This window comes from Anomaloglossus baeobatrachus, chromosome 6 (assembly GCF_048569485.1).
Source record: "Anomaloglossus baeobatrachus isolate aAnoBae1 chromosome 6, aAnoBae1.hap1, whole genome shotgun sequence".
Classification (NCBI taxonomy): Eukaryota; Metazoa; Chordata; class Amphibia; order Anura; family Aromobatidae; genus Anomaloglossus; species Anomaloglossus baeobatrachus.
In genome coordinates, this window is record NC_134358.1 from 227,555,713 (window position 1) to 227,573,244 (window position 17,532).

A 17,532-nucleotide genomic window follows, 5' to 3' on the forward strand; every position below is an offset into this window, starting at 1 on the left:
CCCACGTCAGACGCGTCATGACATGGGCGGAGGGCGGCGAGGTGTACGAAACGCGTCACCACAGCTATCCCATACTTAATATTCCTCCCAGGACCATAAAGATGTGATTTCTTAAAATCCCTGTGGAAATTTTCATATTAATATTGACATTATTGGTCTCTCTTGGGGTAATCCCTTCAGTTGCCTTTTTGGCATTACTTATTTAATCTGTTATAAGGAGGGTTCATTCTTTACATTGGTGTATGTTCAGCAGCATTTTGCTTGCATACCTTTCTTCCAGCATCCCCATGCATTTTTTTTCTTGAATATTCACCCAATCCTTCTAGTGAGAGATATATATATATATATGTATTTTTCTATACTCCATACTTAACATCTCTTTGAATTTTTCTGTGTGCTTGGATAATATTTGTGCAATATCTGTAATTGGAACATATCTTGTTTTGACAACCTTGGACTTTGTCAGTGTCCTCTTCTTTTTAAATTTTCGTTTATAATAAGATTTCTATTTTACTGTATGGATTATTTGGCTCCTTATACTCATTCTACATTATAGGTTTCTACTAGCTTTTGATTAAGAGCCCTATTTTGTACATTCTGGGTCTCATTTAGGTTTTTTCCACTTCTATGCCTATAGCTGCTGCCGTTCTCAAGTTAATGGCGGTGGACAGGATATGGGTGGACACACTGTAGAAATGATGTGCTTTTCTTCTGTTTCTTGTATATGATGCTTCTTTACAGTTTCTTTTATATTACCCTTATACTTTGTATGTTTGGTTTGTAGAGCACATGGTAAAGCCACCACGGATCGCATGTCATCTGAGGAGAACAGGTGGATAGTCACCCAAACACTGATCTTTTGTTAAGGTACTTTTTCTGTAAATGTAGATGCTTGTTATAGTGTGCTCGCTCTTACAGCCACCTGTCTGCCAGCAGCACTCATGTATAGAAATTACAAAACGCAGCAGCTGATGTCTATGCACTTCTGCTATAGTCATTAAAAAAGAGGTCTCTGGTTCCACCCTGCGCGGATGCCGCCTCGTTTTTTACTGAGTTGAGGCTTTCTAATGCTACTTTTGAGATGTCAGTTTCTTTCTTCACATGGCCTGTACATTTCTCTTTCATTTTATTTATCCCATTTATAGAATACATTTTTATTATGCATTTTGCATTTAACAAAAGATCCATCAGTGACTGTAAAAATAAGATTATTTTTCGATTTCCCGATTACCTTGCAGTAGCTTCTTGGCCAGAACTAGAATACTTTGTATCAGACGTACTCATCACCTACCGGCACATGTGATACAGACAAAGCAGAATTTTGCTTGGCACCAGCACTATTATAGATGGCATCAGTCATAACTTTAATATACTTGGCGTTAGATGATCCCCGATACATGTGTCATTTTCCTTGGCTTGAAATTGTTTTCACTATTAGATCTGGCACAAACAAACATCAACAGACTGCAACAAAAATAGCACTATGCTTCATACCAAGCTTCTTTAGAGGCTCTTAAAGGGAACCTGTCACTTGCCATACACATATAATTCATTTCACATGGTGTAAATACTGCTGCTCTTCTGAATCCGGCGTTATCCTCAACTCTGCACTGTGGGTGTCTTCTTGAGGATATGCCCCTTGACTACATTGTTACATAGTTACTAAGGTTGAAAAAAGACCTAGGTCCATCTAGTTCAACCTTCCTCCACCAGTTCTACATTTGGTCACTAAGTCATTTATAACCAACAATGTTTTGTGTACTGAGGAAATCATCCAGCCCTTTTTTGAAAGCTGTTATAGTATCTGCCATTACTACCTCTTGTGGTAGGGTATTCCACAGTCTGACTGCTCTAACTGTAAAGAACCCTTTCCTATTTAGCTGTCGGAATCGCTTTTCTTCCACTCGCAGTGAGTGCCCCCTGGTCCTTAGTATTGTCTTCGGAAGAAATAACTCATGTGCCAGTCCTTTATATTGACCACACATATATTTATACATATAAATGAGATCTCCTCTGAGACGTCTTTTTTCTAAGCTAAACATATCTAACTTTTTCAATCTGCCATCATATGGGAGGCCTTCCATTCCTTGTAGTAGTCTAGTTGCCTACCTTTGAACTGACTCTAACTGCTGAATGTCCTTTTTAAAATGTGGAGTCCAAAACTGGATCCCATATTCCAGATGTGGCCTTACAAGTGATTTATAGAGGGGTAATAATACGTTTGGATCGCGGGATCTAATCTCTCTTTTTATACACCCTAAAATCTTGTTTGCTTTTGCAGCTGCTGCTTGACATTGAGTACTGCTGCTCAGCTTATTTGTAATGAGAATACCCAAGTCCTTCTCCTGTTCTGTAGTCCCGAGTTTACTTCCATTTAATGTATACGCAGTTATAGAATTACTCCGTCCTAGGTGCATTACTTTACATTTATCAACATTAAATCTCATTTGCCAAGTATCTGCCCATTCTGACATCTTGTCCAGATCTTTTTGTAATATTGTACTATCAAGGTCAGTTTTTAATATCCTACATAGTTTGGTGTCATCAGCAAAGATTGACACTTTACTATCAATCCCATCCACAAGGTCATTAATAAAGAGAGTAAAAAGAATTGGTCCTAGCATAGATCCCTGCGGCACCCCACTGCTGACTATGGCCCATTTAGAGAATGTTCCATTTATGACTACTCTTTGTTTCCTATCTTTTAGCCAATTCCTTACCCAGTTGCATATAGTTTCCCCCAGTCCTTGCTTCTGGAGCTTTAGTATAAGCCTATTATGTGGTACAGTATCAAATGCCTTTGCAAAGTCCAAATAAATCACATCAGCTGCATTACCAATATCCAGGTTTGCACTTACCCCCTCATAGAACGCCAACAGGTTGGTTAGACACGACTTATCTTTCATGAAACCATGCTGTCTGTCAGTTATTATATTATTTTCTGCAACATATTTTTGCATGTCATCCCTTAAAATGCCCTCAAAAACTTTGCATACTACTGATGTCAGGCTTACTGGACGGTAGTTGCCTGGATTTACCCTCTTACCTTTCTTAAATATCGGTACCACATCAGCAATCCTCCAATCCTGAGGCACCAACCCTGTTACAAGCGAGTCTAAAAATATGAGATACAGCGGTCTGTCAATTACGGAGCTCAATTCCCTCAATATTCGTGGATGAATGCCATCTGGCCCTGGGGATTTGTCAATGTTTAATTTACTCAGACGTAGGCGTACTTCTTCTTGTGTTAAATTAATTATATCGGGTGGTGAACTTTGATTTTTCACTTGTTGAATGATGCCTGGTACAGTCAGTTCCTTGGTGAACACAGATGAGAAATGCCTATTTAATATCTCAGTCTTTTGTTTGTCCTCTATAACTAACTTGTTATTATATTTTAAGGGGCCAATACTATCCTTTGTTTTCCTTTTGACATTAATGTATTTATAAAAGATTTTGGGATTTATTTTAATGTCATTGGCGATTTTTGTTTCAGTAGCTAGTTTTGCTTGTTTGATTTCTTTTTTGCATTGCCTATTGATATCTTTATACTCCTGCAATACTATTTCTGTATTCTCAGCCTTCAAGATTTTAAACGCCCTTTGTTTTTGTTTAATTATACTTTGTACAGTCTTATTTATCCATAGTGGTTTCTTTTTATTCCGGGACGTTTTATTACCAGAGGGTATAAGTTTTTTACAGGACTCTAGCAATATATCCTTAAACTTTCCCCACTAGCAAGATGAAATTTCTGTACCGGGAACAGGGTCCACATCTCAGGAATGAAGAAGTGCAGTGACAAATAATAACCATGCCAGATTCAGAAGAACAGCGGCATTTAGATCAGGTAAAACAAATCTTCAGTGTACAGATCATTTGTGAGCCCCATCCTGTGCACCCATAAATCTTAGAATGACCATTATAACTATGATCTTAAAGCACCACTCGAGAATTTGTTTTTTTTTCACCGCTGTAGTGGTGCTTTCAGTCCAAGATCCCTAACCCTACTTACGGTATATACTCACTTGCTGCTGTTTTCACTTTCTATCAATCCCATCAGTCTCAGACAGTTTTTAATCTTTGGGTTGTTTCAGTGTTTCATGGTGCGAACCGGAGGTCACTCTTCAATGTAAGTCTATGAGAGCCTCGTTCTTCATAGACTTGCATTGAGAGCTTGTGACGTAACATCTGATTTTCGACCAGTCAGACATTCCGGGCACAAGATGGCATTGCGGGTTAATATATGAGTAGAGACAGGGACCTTAAATTAAAAGCACCACTCCAGGGCTGAAAAAAATCCAAAACGCTGGAGTGGGGCTTAAATTCATATAAAGATCAGACCATAACTTTGAAATCAGGTGAAGTTAATATTCTTGATTATTTTGAGACAATGTCTTTTTCCAGGAGGTAGAATATATTAGGCAGTAAATGAGCTGTAAGTTCTTAGCATTGATGTCCCGGAAAAATGAGCAAATCTAAGATTAGGATCTTAGTCACTTTGACAAGGGCAAATTTGTGGAGTCTTCCCATTAATAGTACAAGTTAAGGCCGCTTTACACGCTGCGATATCGGTACCGATATCGCTAGCGTGGGTACCCGCCCCCATCTGTTGTGCGACACGGGCAAATCGCTGCCCGTGCCGCACAACATCTCCCAGACCCGTCACACTACTTACCTGCCCGGCGACGTCGTTGTGACCGGCGAACCGCCTCCTTTCTAAGGGGGCGGTTCGTTCAGCGTCACAGCGACGTCACAGCTGCGTCACTGAACCTCCGCCCAATAGAAGCGGAGGGGCGGAGATGAGCGGGACGTAACATCCCGCCCACCTTCTGCCTTCCGCATAGCGGCCGGGAGGCAGGTAAGGAGAGGTTCCTCGTTCCTGCGGTGTCACACGGAGCGATGTGTGCTGCCGCAGGAACGAGGAACAACCTCGTTACTGCTGCAGTAACGATTTTTGAGAATGGACCCCCATGTTACCGATGAGCGATTTTGCACGTTTTTGCAATGATGCACAATCGCTCATAGGTGTCACACGCAACGGCATCGCTAATGCGGCCGGATGTGCGTCACCAATTTCGTGACCCCAACGAGTTCGCATTAGCGATGTCGTAGCGTGTAAAGCCCCCTTTTATGCTAGAAATGTAAAGAGATAGAAGAATACACTGTGCATCTAGGAGAAAGGGAGAGTGGCTATTTTAACATCTGTTCAACACCAGAAGCACCTACAATGGGCGCAGGGGTCTCAGAAGTGGACAATGGAGTAATTGAAGAAAGTGGCCTGTTCTTATACTGTAAATTACGTTTTCTTTTGCATCAGATAAATGACCCAATGAGTTTAGATTACTTACACAGGGGAATGTTGCCACCAGAGAGCATTGTGGGAAGAAGGAAAGTCAGTAGTGGTAGTGTTTTTATTTGTGAAGTGCTATGCTGGAAAACCTTTGATTCTGGCATTCAGGTGGCTGTCACTACAACATATACTACTACCTAAACATCGCTGAACACCCAGTACATCTCTTTATGGCAATGGTATTGCGTAGTGGTAGAGGCCTCATACAGAAAAATAATGTGACTGTCACAGAGCAATAATGTGTTCAGAAATGGTAAGGAAACACAAAAAAAGAGTTCAAAGTATCCAAATGGCTTCTATGGAGGCCCCATCTTCCATGGAAGCCCAATTCATGGAGGTCTCTCCACCTTCCACGGAAGCCCAATTCATGGAGGTTCCCATTTTGCACCTTACACAGCTTAAAGGATCTGACATCCTAGTGTCAGATACCACAACTCATCCTTCACAGGTCGTGTGAACTCCATGGGTCAGTGGGTCAGAGCTATTCTAGTGGCAAAAAGGGGCATATACAATACTAGGCTGACTATATAGGCCTAGGAACAGTTGTTCTTTTTAACCTACAGCCTTTTTTGTAATGGAAGCTCTTCCCTTGACCCCGTCATGTACTGAGCTATAAGCGTGTAAGGTATCACATGGCGCACGTGCCAATACTAGCTAAGCCCTTGATTTTGTATAGCTTTTTGTTCCATTAATACATTCACAAAACCCCTCTATGCTGCTACCACTAAGGCATGCTACTGACTATTTCCTTAACACATGCCTTTAGACGACACGTGTTTAATGCTATTAAGAACCACCAGTTGTTCAGTTGTCTTTTGCTAGTGTGACAATAGCCAAAATGACCAGTGCTGAAGTTTTCCTAAGCCCTTCTCGTTTGGATGCGGCACAGCTGTTGGGTTTTTTCATCTCCTCACTTAGTAGTGAAGCAAACCACAATTCAAGAACATCACAAAAGGAAGTCTTTTACTTTTTTGGCAGGTGCTAATAAAATAAAAGGAACAGTTGCGCTGTACAGCTGTTAGTGTTTTCAGGAGGTCAGTAATGGTCGGCTAACCAAGGAAGGTTTCTTTCTCCTTATTTTACTGGCTGACATGTATAAACAGTACAAAACTGTAATTCATGAGTGTTATACTGTCTGTCATGACATACAAACATTGTGATATTTAATATTGTGATACTGAAGACTAGTAAAATAAATGAAAACTCCCCCTAGAAGTGGAAGACCTTGGCTTGTTCTCTCCTGTTTTGATGCTTATTGTGCCAGTGTCTGGATAATGTACAATGTGGGTGACTGATACTCTAGTGCCACCTATTGAAAGTATTAAAGATGAGAGAAGAATCGTGTTTTTAAGCCACACTATCACCCAGAAGCGATGTTGATTAATTATTTTCTTTATTCATGTACAGGTCAGGTCAACGCGTTTCTGAGGTCGCACCCTCCTTCGTCAGGACAACAAAGAAAGTGATACCCACTGTCCCTGATGAAGCTAACATAGCGACACGCGTTGGGCCAGGTTCTCCACTTCCATTTTTAGATAGGGAATCACTATGATAGGAACTCTTTGCCCATGAGGCATTGCAGCTGCTGTTCTGAGCATTTGGTCATAATGCTGCTTGAAAGATAGAATGTCTGTCTCAGTATATACCTATTCATAAGATGGTTATTTCTCTGACTCTTTAGCTGTATTGTCTTGCATTTTGAACTATCTATGGTGATTCTGGTACAATATATATTTCTTGGAGAGGATTTTTTGGATTGGGTTTCATTACCATTGTCCTTGGTGTTTTTTAATATGTCTGCACTGAGTTGTATTTTGTATGTGTGGTTTTAAACTTTTTGATACATAAATAAAGAATCGTATTATATTACTTTAAATTTGGAGTGAGTGCCTTTGGTCAAGCGCTTTTCTTGTGATTAATATGGTTGGTTTTGCTTGACAGGTGCACCCCCTTATTCCTGATAAATTTACCATATAAATTATGGCTGTGGACCTGAATTGGTCCTCCTCGTATAGGACAACAAAGAAAATCAACAAAGAAAATCTAAAGATCCTCTATAATATGCTAATGAGTGTAGGGACTAGTCGCAAGAGCATTATTTCCCCTGTAGGTGTGCTAACATGCTAATGAATGTGCAGCGTCAGAAGCATAGTTGCTCTCACCTCTGCTGCCTCCGTAGGTTTTTGGCTCACTGCGCCGAACGTCCCCAGACTTCTGGCCATGCGTACAACACCAGTTTGAAACCGGGACGCGTACACCCAGCTTCATAGTACGCCTAACTGAAAGTCGAGGACTTCTGATCATGCGCACTGAGCCAAAATCCAGCGTCCGACACGGTGGCACCAGAGAGCAGTGAGAGGGACCATGCCTTTGACGCTGCTTATCATTAGCATGTTAGCATGCCCAAAGGGGCGTGCTAACCTGCTAATGGGGCCAACTAGCCAGGGAAAGTAACGCCCATGCAACTAGTCGCTGGCGTCATTAGCATATTATAAAAGATCTTTAGAAATACTTTTTCTAAAGATCCCTTTATCTTTGCTATTGTATACAGGGATGGTTAGGCAGGGATTAGCAATATGCAACCAGAATTGCTTGAGGTTCTAGGTTCATATTGCACCTGACAGGTTCCCTTTAATTGATAAAAATGTAACCGACCCCCAAAAATAGAAGGTATCCTACCTACCCCAGTGGACCCTAAGTTACGAAACTAATCTCTCACAATACACCAGTAACCTACTACCATTCACAATGTAACAAACCCCATCAACATACCTTTGTTGGATGCTTCTAATACATTCCACTGTAGAGCCAACCACAGGCTCAAATATTAATAATTATTTTTTAAAGTACGGTATGTTTTTGGAATAGTACAGTAGACTATTAGAGTAAGAAAGGCATTAATGTCTTGTGCCAAATCTCACAGTGTTTGGTAGCTCCAGGCAGAACACTGTAACAAAGAACTATAGAAAGGTGTGACTAAGCTAGACGGACAAATGGAGTGTCCTTTACTTATTATGCAACAATAAAAACACATGCATTTATATACTGTATGCCTAAATTCATGAAGGGTATAAAATATACAGACACTATGGAAATTGTTAGAAATCACATTCTTGTGTATTTCTTCTATTCTCACCGGCTGAAACTGCTAAAACAGGTATTAGAATATAAGAATATGAAATGCTTGATAATTACTTACACTGCTCCATGAAGTTCCTGTAGTATGATACTCCTTAATGTATGCTTGAAGATCAGTCCAAATGCTCAGGTATGACTTTACCCAGTCAACATGACGTACATCACTATGGTACAAGAAAAGCCAATAGTTTATATTAACTCTCTAAATCAACATGATACATCACCAACATGAGTTAAGGGTCACTATAAGAACTAGCTTAGCGCATGATACAGCATATTCATCTAGCCACATCAATCTTTAGCTCTGTTTTGCTCCATTTTAGTTTCTCCAAAGAATATATGGCCTTGTAGGACTTAAAAATACAAATTAATGCATATCTATAAAGTTCCAAAGCAGTGCCTGATGCCTGATTAGCAGGAACGTAACAATCGTGGTCGCAGAGGTCACGACCAGGTCCGGGGGTGGATGGGGCCCACTGACCTTAGTACCTATTTCTGCTACCTACCAGCTGAAATGCATTGCTGCGTAGGAACTGTCAGGTCCCTGCACTGCAATACACGCTGCAAGCCAAGCAGAGGTCAGCAGCTGAAGTAAGCATGTCTGGGACTGGGGGCACATGGCATTGATGTCATGTATCACCATAGCAGGCACGTCGATGTTAGATGCCAGCATGTTGGCTACAGAAGAGGATGCCGCATGACGTGGGAGCCAAGGAAGGTGAGTAGAATTTTCTTTTCTTTATATATATGCATTAGAGGCAGAGCGGGGATTACATTTACCAGGAGGGGGCCCAGGATGGGGCACATATATATAAGAAAGGGCCCAGAATGGGAGACATATATACAAAGATGGGTGACATATATACCAGGTTGAGGAACATATTTACCAGGATGGGGGACATATTTACTATCAAGGGGCTCAGGATGGGGTAGATATATACCAGGATGAGTTTCACATAAACCAGGATGGGGTACATATTTAGCAGGAAGAGGTCCAGGATGGGGGACATATATACCAGGAGGAGGAACATGTATACCATCAAGGTAACCAGGATGGGGGACATACATACCAGGAAGTGGAAAACATATACCAGAATGGGGGAAACATTTACCAGGAAGGGGCCCAGGATGGGGATATATATACAAGGATGGGGGTCATATTTACCAGGAAGGGATCCAGAGTGGGGGACATATATACCAGGATGGGGGACATGTATACCATGAAGGGGCTCAGAATGGGGACATACTGTATATACTAGGATGGGGACATATTTACCAGGAAGGGGCCCAGGATGGGAGACATATAGATTAGTGCAGGATTGTCAGCATTACTATATAGTAAAGAGGGAGGGGCACAATACTCATGTTGTTATAGGATCAGAGCGCTACAAGAGCCAAATGCATCTGATCAACATATGGGGGGGTGGAGAAGGGAGTGGAAGATAGGTCTAAATTGTGCACCAGGGCCCATCAGATGCTGGAAGTGTATTGGGGGTGCACAAATGCACGGTTAGTGCATTAGTCTTCTTCACCACTCTTTGCTCAGCTCCCCCTTCTTGGTTGGTAGCTCGGCTCTCCCTCAGCTAAATATTTAACATAGAAGGGGAATGGAGTTGTCAATCAAGGGTGGAGTGTTGGGCAGAGTGGGGAATAATGAAGTAGACTGATGTACTCTCTGTGCATTAATAAGCCCCCAATGAGGCTTCTCAGTATGGGGTTCATAAAGGTATTCATTTTCTTGTATGTTCAAGTCTTATACGGCATGTATTCTGGTGGACGGGTATAAAGTTGATTAAGATTTCCTTTAAATGTAATTTGTCAGAATGTTCCCCTTTCCCCCAAAACTGACTTAACACTCCCAAAGCCCTTAAGCCTGATTTGCATATCATGGATTTTTTTGGCCTTTTTGGAGTATGCTTATTCTATAAGTCCTACACCAAAAATAGGATCTAATTGCGGATCATGCTATAATGCTATCCTGAAATAAGACTTGAGCAGCCCTTTCAGGATATGTAACTTTTATTGGTGTGCGTTGCCTGTTGTGTTGCTGTGAGCCCTGAAAGTTTATAGTCACATGCCAGCTAGTTAATGGTAAATGAATATTCACCTCTCCTCATCCCACCTTCCTGCACAGTGTCAGTGATTGAAATTTGTGTTAATGAAAAATTAATATTCCCCCCCATCCCCTGCCCATAATATCACTGACCGTTGTATGATGCCATCAGTGATTGGAACGTGTGTTAATGGCAATTTAATATTCACCTCCTTCCCCATCCCGTAATTCTGCACACCCCTCTGTGCCATCATCAGTGTGGGAACATGTCTTAATTACAAATGACTATTCACCCCCTTCCTTGCACATATTCCCGCCTACCCCTCTGAGTCACAATCAATTATTCAGTCAGACTACCATATTACTGCCCGAGGATCACATCACAAGCCTTGGACTGGCCGGCGGTTCGCATCACCTGAGCATAACGCCTAAATAGAAATTCACGTTAACATGCTCAGGCCAGAAGATCTGGCAGCTAATCTAAGCATTGTGATGTGATCCTCCGGCAGAAATACAGCAGTCTGATGGCGGCACAGAGGGGTGGGCTGGAATATCAGCAGGGGAGGTGGGTGAATATTCATTTTCAATTAACACACATTCCAATCACTGATGCCAGCACAGAGGGGTGGGTGGGAATATGGGCAGGGGAAGGGGGTGAATATTCATTTTCAATTAACACATGTTCCAGTCACTCATGCCAGCAAAGAGGGATGGGTGGGATTATGGGCAGGGGAAGTAGGTGAATATTAATTTCCATTAACACATGTTCCAATCACTGATGTCGGTGGAGAGGGGTGGGTAAGGGAAGGCAGTGAATATTCATTTTCCATTAATGGGTGACCCAATCACTGACGTCAATACAAAATAATAGACAATCCCTAAAAATAAGCCCCAGCCCATCTTTTCGAAGCAAAAATAATATAAGACCCTGTCTTATTTTTGGGGAAACACAGTATTAAAATAAAGAAATAGTTCGTTATCTGTTTAAAAGAGTTATACATTACAAAACATGGCTGCTTTCTTCAATAAACAGCCCCACAACTGTCTACAGGTTGTGTGTGTTCATGCCAGACACAACCCATAGACAAGTTGCCGCTGTCTCTGTAAGAAAATAGCATTTATTTTATATTTTATATTTTTTTACAATCAAGACTGCACACAGTTCAATTCTCATTCAGAAAGTTATTTCAAAATAAAATTAAAATTATTTGCTTATGTAAAGCAAAAAGTATTTTGTAAAAAAATAGAAAAAAAACTTTCAATTTTCGAGTTTTCCAAAGTGTGTGGTCTCCGAAACAAACTATCTGAATAGAAATCTAATTTAGTGGCAGACAATTTTAGCTTGTACTGAAATACCCCATGCTTGTTTCTTGAGCCTAAAGTATTATTTCTTCCAAGCTTATCTAACAACATTACCAGTGGAGTGATATACTGCCATCACAATGTTTCTATATTGCTGTTGCCTAGATCCAACTAACAAGCTACTGTGATTGCCATCTCAAGCTTCTTTCACTGGCTGGTGACACTGTTGGCTGAACATCAAGGCTTCAATTATATACAAAGAGTAAATCTTAATTACGGGTAACTTGCGACAGCCATAACAACCCACTTACTAAAACTTTGTTTAGTTTATTGTAAAAATGCGTTTCACAATACAAAGCAAATTTGGTTTCAGCATATTTGTTGTGAATTGATCCTAGAAGGTGGGTTTTTACTGTATGATTAGAAAGATCTGTCATTCTGGAGACTGGGAAAACTGGGTGGCAACCCTAGTATAGACTGTAATGATGGCCATGATTTACTTACATTTATACATTTGTATTTGACGTTTCTGTACTTCATGCAGTTATTGTCTTTAAAAACAATGTCATGTCATGGTAGATAAGCTTCACTACTACTGCCGCAAGGAGGAGATGCCATATGCAAATTGCCTCTTCAGAGAAGAAGAGAACTTGAACGATAGTGCCACCAATTCTAATGGTCATGTCACACACAACGACAGCGACGACGTCTAAGTCACCATTTTCTGTGACGCAATAGCGACCTTGCTAGCGATGTCGCTGTGTGTGACATCCAGCAACGACCTGGCCTCTGCTGTGAGGTCGCCGGTTGTTGCTGAATGTCCTGGACCATTTTTTAGTTGTTGCTCTCCCGCTGATAAGCACAGATCGCTGTGTGTGACAGCGAGAGAGCAACGAACTGAATGTGCAGGGAGCAGGGAGCCGGCTTCTGCGGACGCTGGTAACCAATGTAAATATCGGGTAACCAAGCAAAGGCTTGGTTGCCCGATATTTACCTTCATTACCAGTGTCCGCAGCTTCCTGAAGCCGGCTCCCTGCTCCCGGCACACGTAGCCAAGGTACACATCGGGTAACTATAAGCAAAGCGGTTTGCTTATTAACCCAATGTGTACTCTGGCTACGAGTGCAGGGAGCCAGCGCTAAGCGGTGTGTGCTGGTAACCAAGGTAAATATCGGGTAACCAAGCGAAGCACTTTGCTTGGTTACCCGATATTTACCTTAGTTACCAAGCGCAGCATCGCTTCCATGTCGCTGCTGGCTGGGGGCTGGTCACTGGTCGCTGGTGAGATCTGCCTGTTTGACAGCTCACCAGCGACCATGTAATGACGCAGCAGTGATCCTGATAAGGTCAGATCGTTGTCGTGATCGCTGCTGCGTCGCTACGTGTGACCTATGCTTAAGATGCAATTCTAAAAGTCAGTATTGACCCTTTAACAAACCTTGCCACATGGCTTAGGATAAAAGCCAACCCAGACCCTCTATTAGCAGACACATGTTTCAGGGTGTTTCCCCTCATCAGTGTAAAACAAGTGGTCTGATTTGGCTGAATGAGGCTGAATGAGAGACCATTCAGGCATATGATCTCCATAAGGAGAAATGTAACCCTTAACATTTGCCATTAATATTTTTATTGATTGCAGTCCGACAGCTAATACTTCCCACTGATTCTTAGCAATGCTCTGTCCACCCACTTTGCAGGGATGTGCAGGAAGCGAGCCCTGCTGTGCAGAAGAAAAGCCAAAGGGGACTTGGACCCTTAATTCTCTAATTGGAAGTATTAGGCTGGGGCCACACGGGGATTACTGTGATCCCCTCGCATGACATTCGGCTCACGCTGGCAGTACAGCAGAGCCGAGTGTCATGCGAGTGTCTCTTCGACAGGTCCGATCGTGCGAGTGGACCTCAGCTGCAGGGGGCGGGCCGGCTCTGAGGAGGGGCGGGCCGGTGCTGTGGAGGGGAGGGCCGGCGCTGAGGAGGGGAGGGAGGAATTTATCTCCCTCTCTTCTCCATAGCCGGCTACTGCCATTCTCGCCCTGCACTCGCGGTACACCGGTGTACCGCGAGTGCAGTGCGATTTTTCTCTCGCCCCATAGACTTGAATGAGTGCGAGAGAAAAAAGGAATGCATTACAGTCGCAGCATGCTGTGATTGTTTTCTCGGTCCGATTAGGGCTGAGAAAATAATCGCTCATGGGTGCTGACACATAGGCTAATATTGGTCCGAGTGGAATGCGATTTTTTTTCGCCCTCCACTCACCCCGATTTTCATGCTGTGTGGTTTAGGCCTAAAAGGACTGATCTTCAGAGATCATAATTTTACATCATATGCTATGATATTAAGCAGCTAGAAATACACTATGAAAGACGTAAGATTTTACTTGGTCAGGATAGTCTCTAGATCTTTTGTAACGGATATTAGGTGTTTCATAAATCAGCTAAATGCCATAAAATACAGAGGTCTGTGTTGGTAACAACTTCCATTTAATTGGCGACAACTTCCATTTAATGGGAGTCTGAGAGCACAAATTGACTGTTGAAACTAAGCACAAGTGCTCGGTGCACTGTTGGTTTGGCCAAATAGTTCATTGTACCTTCCTGCCTACTTGTTTTTTAAGCAATTTCTGCTGTAGATGGAGGTATGACATTTCTGGCTTTACAAATGTTGTGGATGGCACGGGGCAGGCATCAGATGTAGTCGTGGCAGCTCGGGGAACCACAGGTCCCAGCACACCCAGCAGTTAACCCCTCACCTCCCCGTCACCAGACCACTCACAGGACAGACTCAGGTGACAAATATTCACAGGGAATAAAGTCCAGCAATAGTCTCTATTTCTTAAACAAATAAAACAGCTTTATTTTTCTTCTTTCCAGCAATATCTCAGTCCGCAGTATGCTGGTACCGGAACTCTTCCCATAGGGGTTCTTCACGTCTTTTGGAAAAATGCTAGAGACCCCTGTTGACTTTCATTATACTTGGGTACTCAGCTCACGTCACACCCATCTGAGCATTCAGCTGCTCTTAACAAGTACCGAGCACCCAAGCATGGTAGTGCGCACTCACTACTATTGAACAGTCATTTTGTGCTAACTTCAGTTAATGTTGGCATTGCACTAACTGGACAGCAGTCGCTGCTCTGCAGCTCTTAAAGTAGATCATTTGTGCTATGGTGGTCAAATTTACAATGTAAGTATTCTCACATTTAATTTGGCAGCAGTCCATGTCCCAGGCACCTGGGTTCTCTGTCATCACTAGACCTCTCCTTCCTTCACTCCATATCACACTGGCACCATACCGGGTCATAAAGTCCATTGGGCCCATTCACCCCACCCACAGGGGACACCACAGTGTAAGAAGGACCGCAACCGACAGGGCTCTCCATCCGTGCCCAGGCCATCCAGCCATACCCTACTACCTGAGGGCGCTCTGACCTTTCAGTGGGAGATCAATTATTTGAGTATTAGCAGCCAGGTGAAACAGATGCTAGACCCCTGACCGTTAGACTATACCCCTCTCCTGGGGGACGCAGTTGATCAATCCGGATCTGGATCCCGCGTATCACGGTCGCAGGAGAGACCCATCGGGCAGAATCATCATGGTGGGTTTGTTACTCATGTATCTTCCTGGGGACTCTCGTCCAGACTATTTTCTGCCCCTCCGTTATATACCCCTATCCTTCTCCTACTACTGCTCTCTTTCTACCCACCTAGGTTCCAGGAGAATGGTATTGCAACACTGCCACCTGGTGGTGAACTCAAATAAACAAGACATTTGCAGACAGTATGTAGGACAGTGATGTGTCAGATACAAATGCAGGGGTAGGCATAACCCTTAACCCCCCTATACATGAACCAGAGAAGAGTGGAAAAAGATTCAAAACAAGTGGTTAAGATAGTGCACTGAACTGCTTGGCCACACCAAGGGTACACCAGCACCTGTAGTTATGAGCAAGCATTTCTATGCTTGGCTGCTCGGTACTCAATAAGATCAGTTGGATGCTTGGATGGACGCGACTCCAGCACTCGAGTATACTGGAAGTCAATGGTGACTCAAGCATTTTTCTGGGAAATCATTTGGAAAAATGCTCGAGACCCCCATTGACTTTCATTATACTTGGGTGCTGAGCTCACATCACACCCATCTGAGCATTCAACTACTCTTAACGAGTACTGAGCACCCAAGCATGGTAGTACTCACTCACCAATATTGAACAGTCATTTTGTGCTAACTTCAGTTAATGTTGGCATTGCACTAACTGGACAGCATTCGCTGCTCTGCAGCTCTTAAAGTAGATCATTTATGCTACGATGGTCAAATTTACAATGTAAGTATTTTCTTTAGGCTACTTGTTGAACAGCTGAAGCTACAGTACATGGGTAACAGATCTCCTTTGGAAACAGGTGGTATCATTCACTCTTTACTATTCAGAACTGGTGGATTATACTGATACAAACCACTAACTCTTCTGTAAGCCACAGCTAAAACAAGGACATGGCCCACTGGTCTCTGGAGCTGCACAACGAATTTCTGGATATTTTATCTTTAATGTGCTGATTCTGTTATTTTATTTTAAACTGGAAATTCTAAATACTCAAAGGACAGCTTTACTTTTCAAATCTTATATGGGATTGCTATGAATTTTCAATGCATCCTTTTCTCTTTATTTTATTCATTCTGAGTATACACTAGGCAGTGGTCTTAACAGAAAAAGTTTCCAAAAATGGATCTCTACTTTGATATACAAGTGTGAATAAAACTAGACTAAAGCAGTGATCTATACAGGATCATTTAACGTCTCTATTACTAAAAAATAATATTTTTGGATTTTGTGAATCCAAAAGACTAAAACGATATCATCAGAAATTACAACTTCTGTTCTCAATTTGATTGGATGTTACAAACAATAGAAATTATAGACAGTTACATAGTTACATAGGTTGAAAAAACACCAACAGTAGATTCTTCACGTTCAACCTTTCTCCACCAATTATACATTCTTTGTCCCTAAATTTATATCTATAACCCACAATACCACAGGTGAATATAATGTACCTATTTTTATAGTCCTTAAGTACCCTGTTTGTGTAAAATGCAGCAGCGTCAGCCATCTCCTTCACAAAGGGACCTGGTGCCGGTGTCTGTATATAAGCAAAACATTAAAGTTACTTAATTCTTAGATATAAAACAATAAAAAGATAAAACATCAGCATGACTATACAAATATGACCTGAACGTATAATTTGTCAGTTTCAGGCAGAAGTTTTACTACATACCTATACTGCTATCTATTGCACTAGGATATTACAATCAAATACACCAATTAGAAAGGAGTAAACAGATTCTAATTTAGTTTTTTTTGTAAAAATCATAAAGTTAACATATTTCCATTTTTTTATAATAGATATTATCTGCTATAAAGGGAATCTGTGACCAGGCTTTGCTACCTAAAGCATACATTTAGGGGCAGAAATCCTGATTCCAGTCTAGTTTTCACAAAATCACTGTTTTAGGAGACTATCATAAGAGTACTGGCAAAGCTGTGGCCAGGTAATCCAGCATACTCATAAACTCGGTATATCCCCGCCCCACCACTGATTGGCAGGTTTCTGCGTACACTGTACAGAAAGCTGCCAATCAGTAGTGTGAATGGGGTTATACAGAGCTCAGAACTCAAAGAACTGAATTAGCAGCAG

General features: G+C 42.0%; 1 protein-coding gene across 1 annotated transcript in view; it reads right to left on the reverse strand.

The window, feature by feature from the left end:
• Positions 1–17,532, reverse strand: part of CAP2 (cyclase associated actin cytoskeleton regulatory protein 2) — a 225,896-nt gene that overhangs the window by 15,159 nt on the left and 193,205 nt on the right. The window contains exons 6-7 of the mRNA XM_075314722.1: positions 16,892–16,977; positions 8,550–8,652 (exon numbers count right to left, since the gene is read on the reverse strand). Of these exons, the coding sequence (XP_075170837.1) occupies positions 8,550–8,652; positions 16,892–16,977 (189 nt within the window). The remainder of the gene's footprint in view (positions 1–8,549; positions 8,653–16,891; positions 16,978–17,532) is intronic.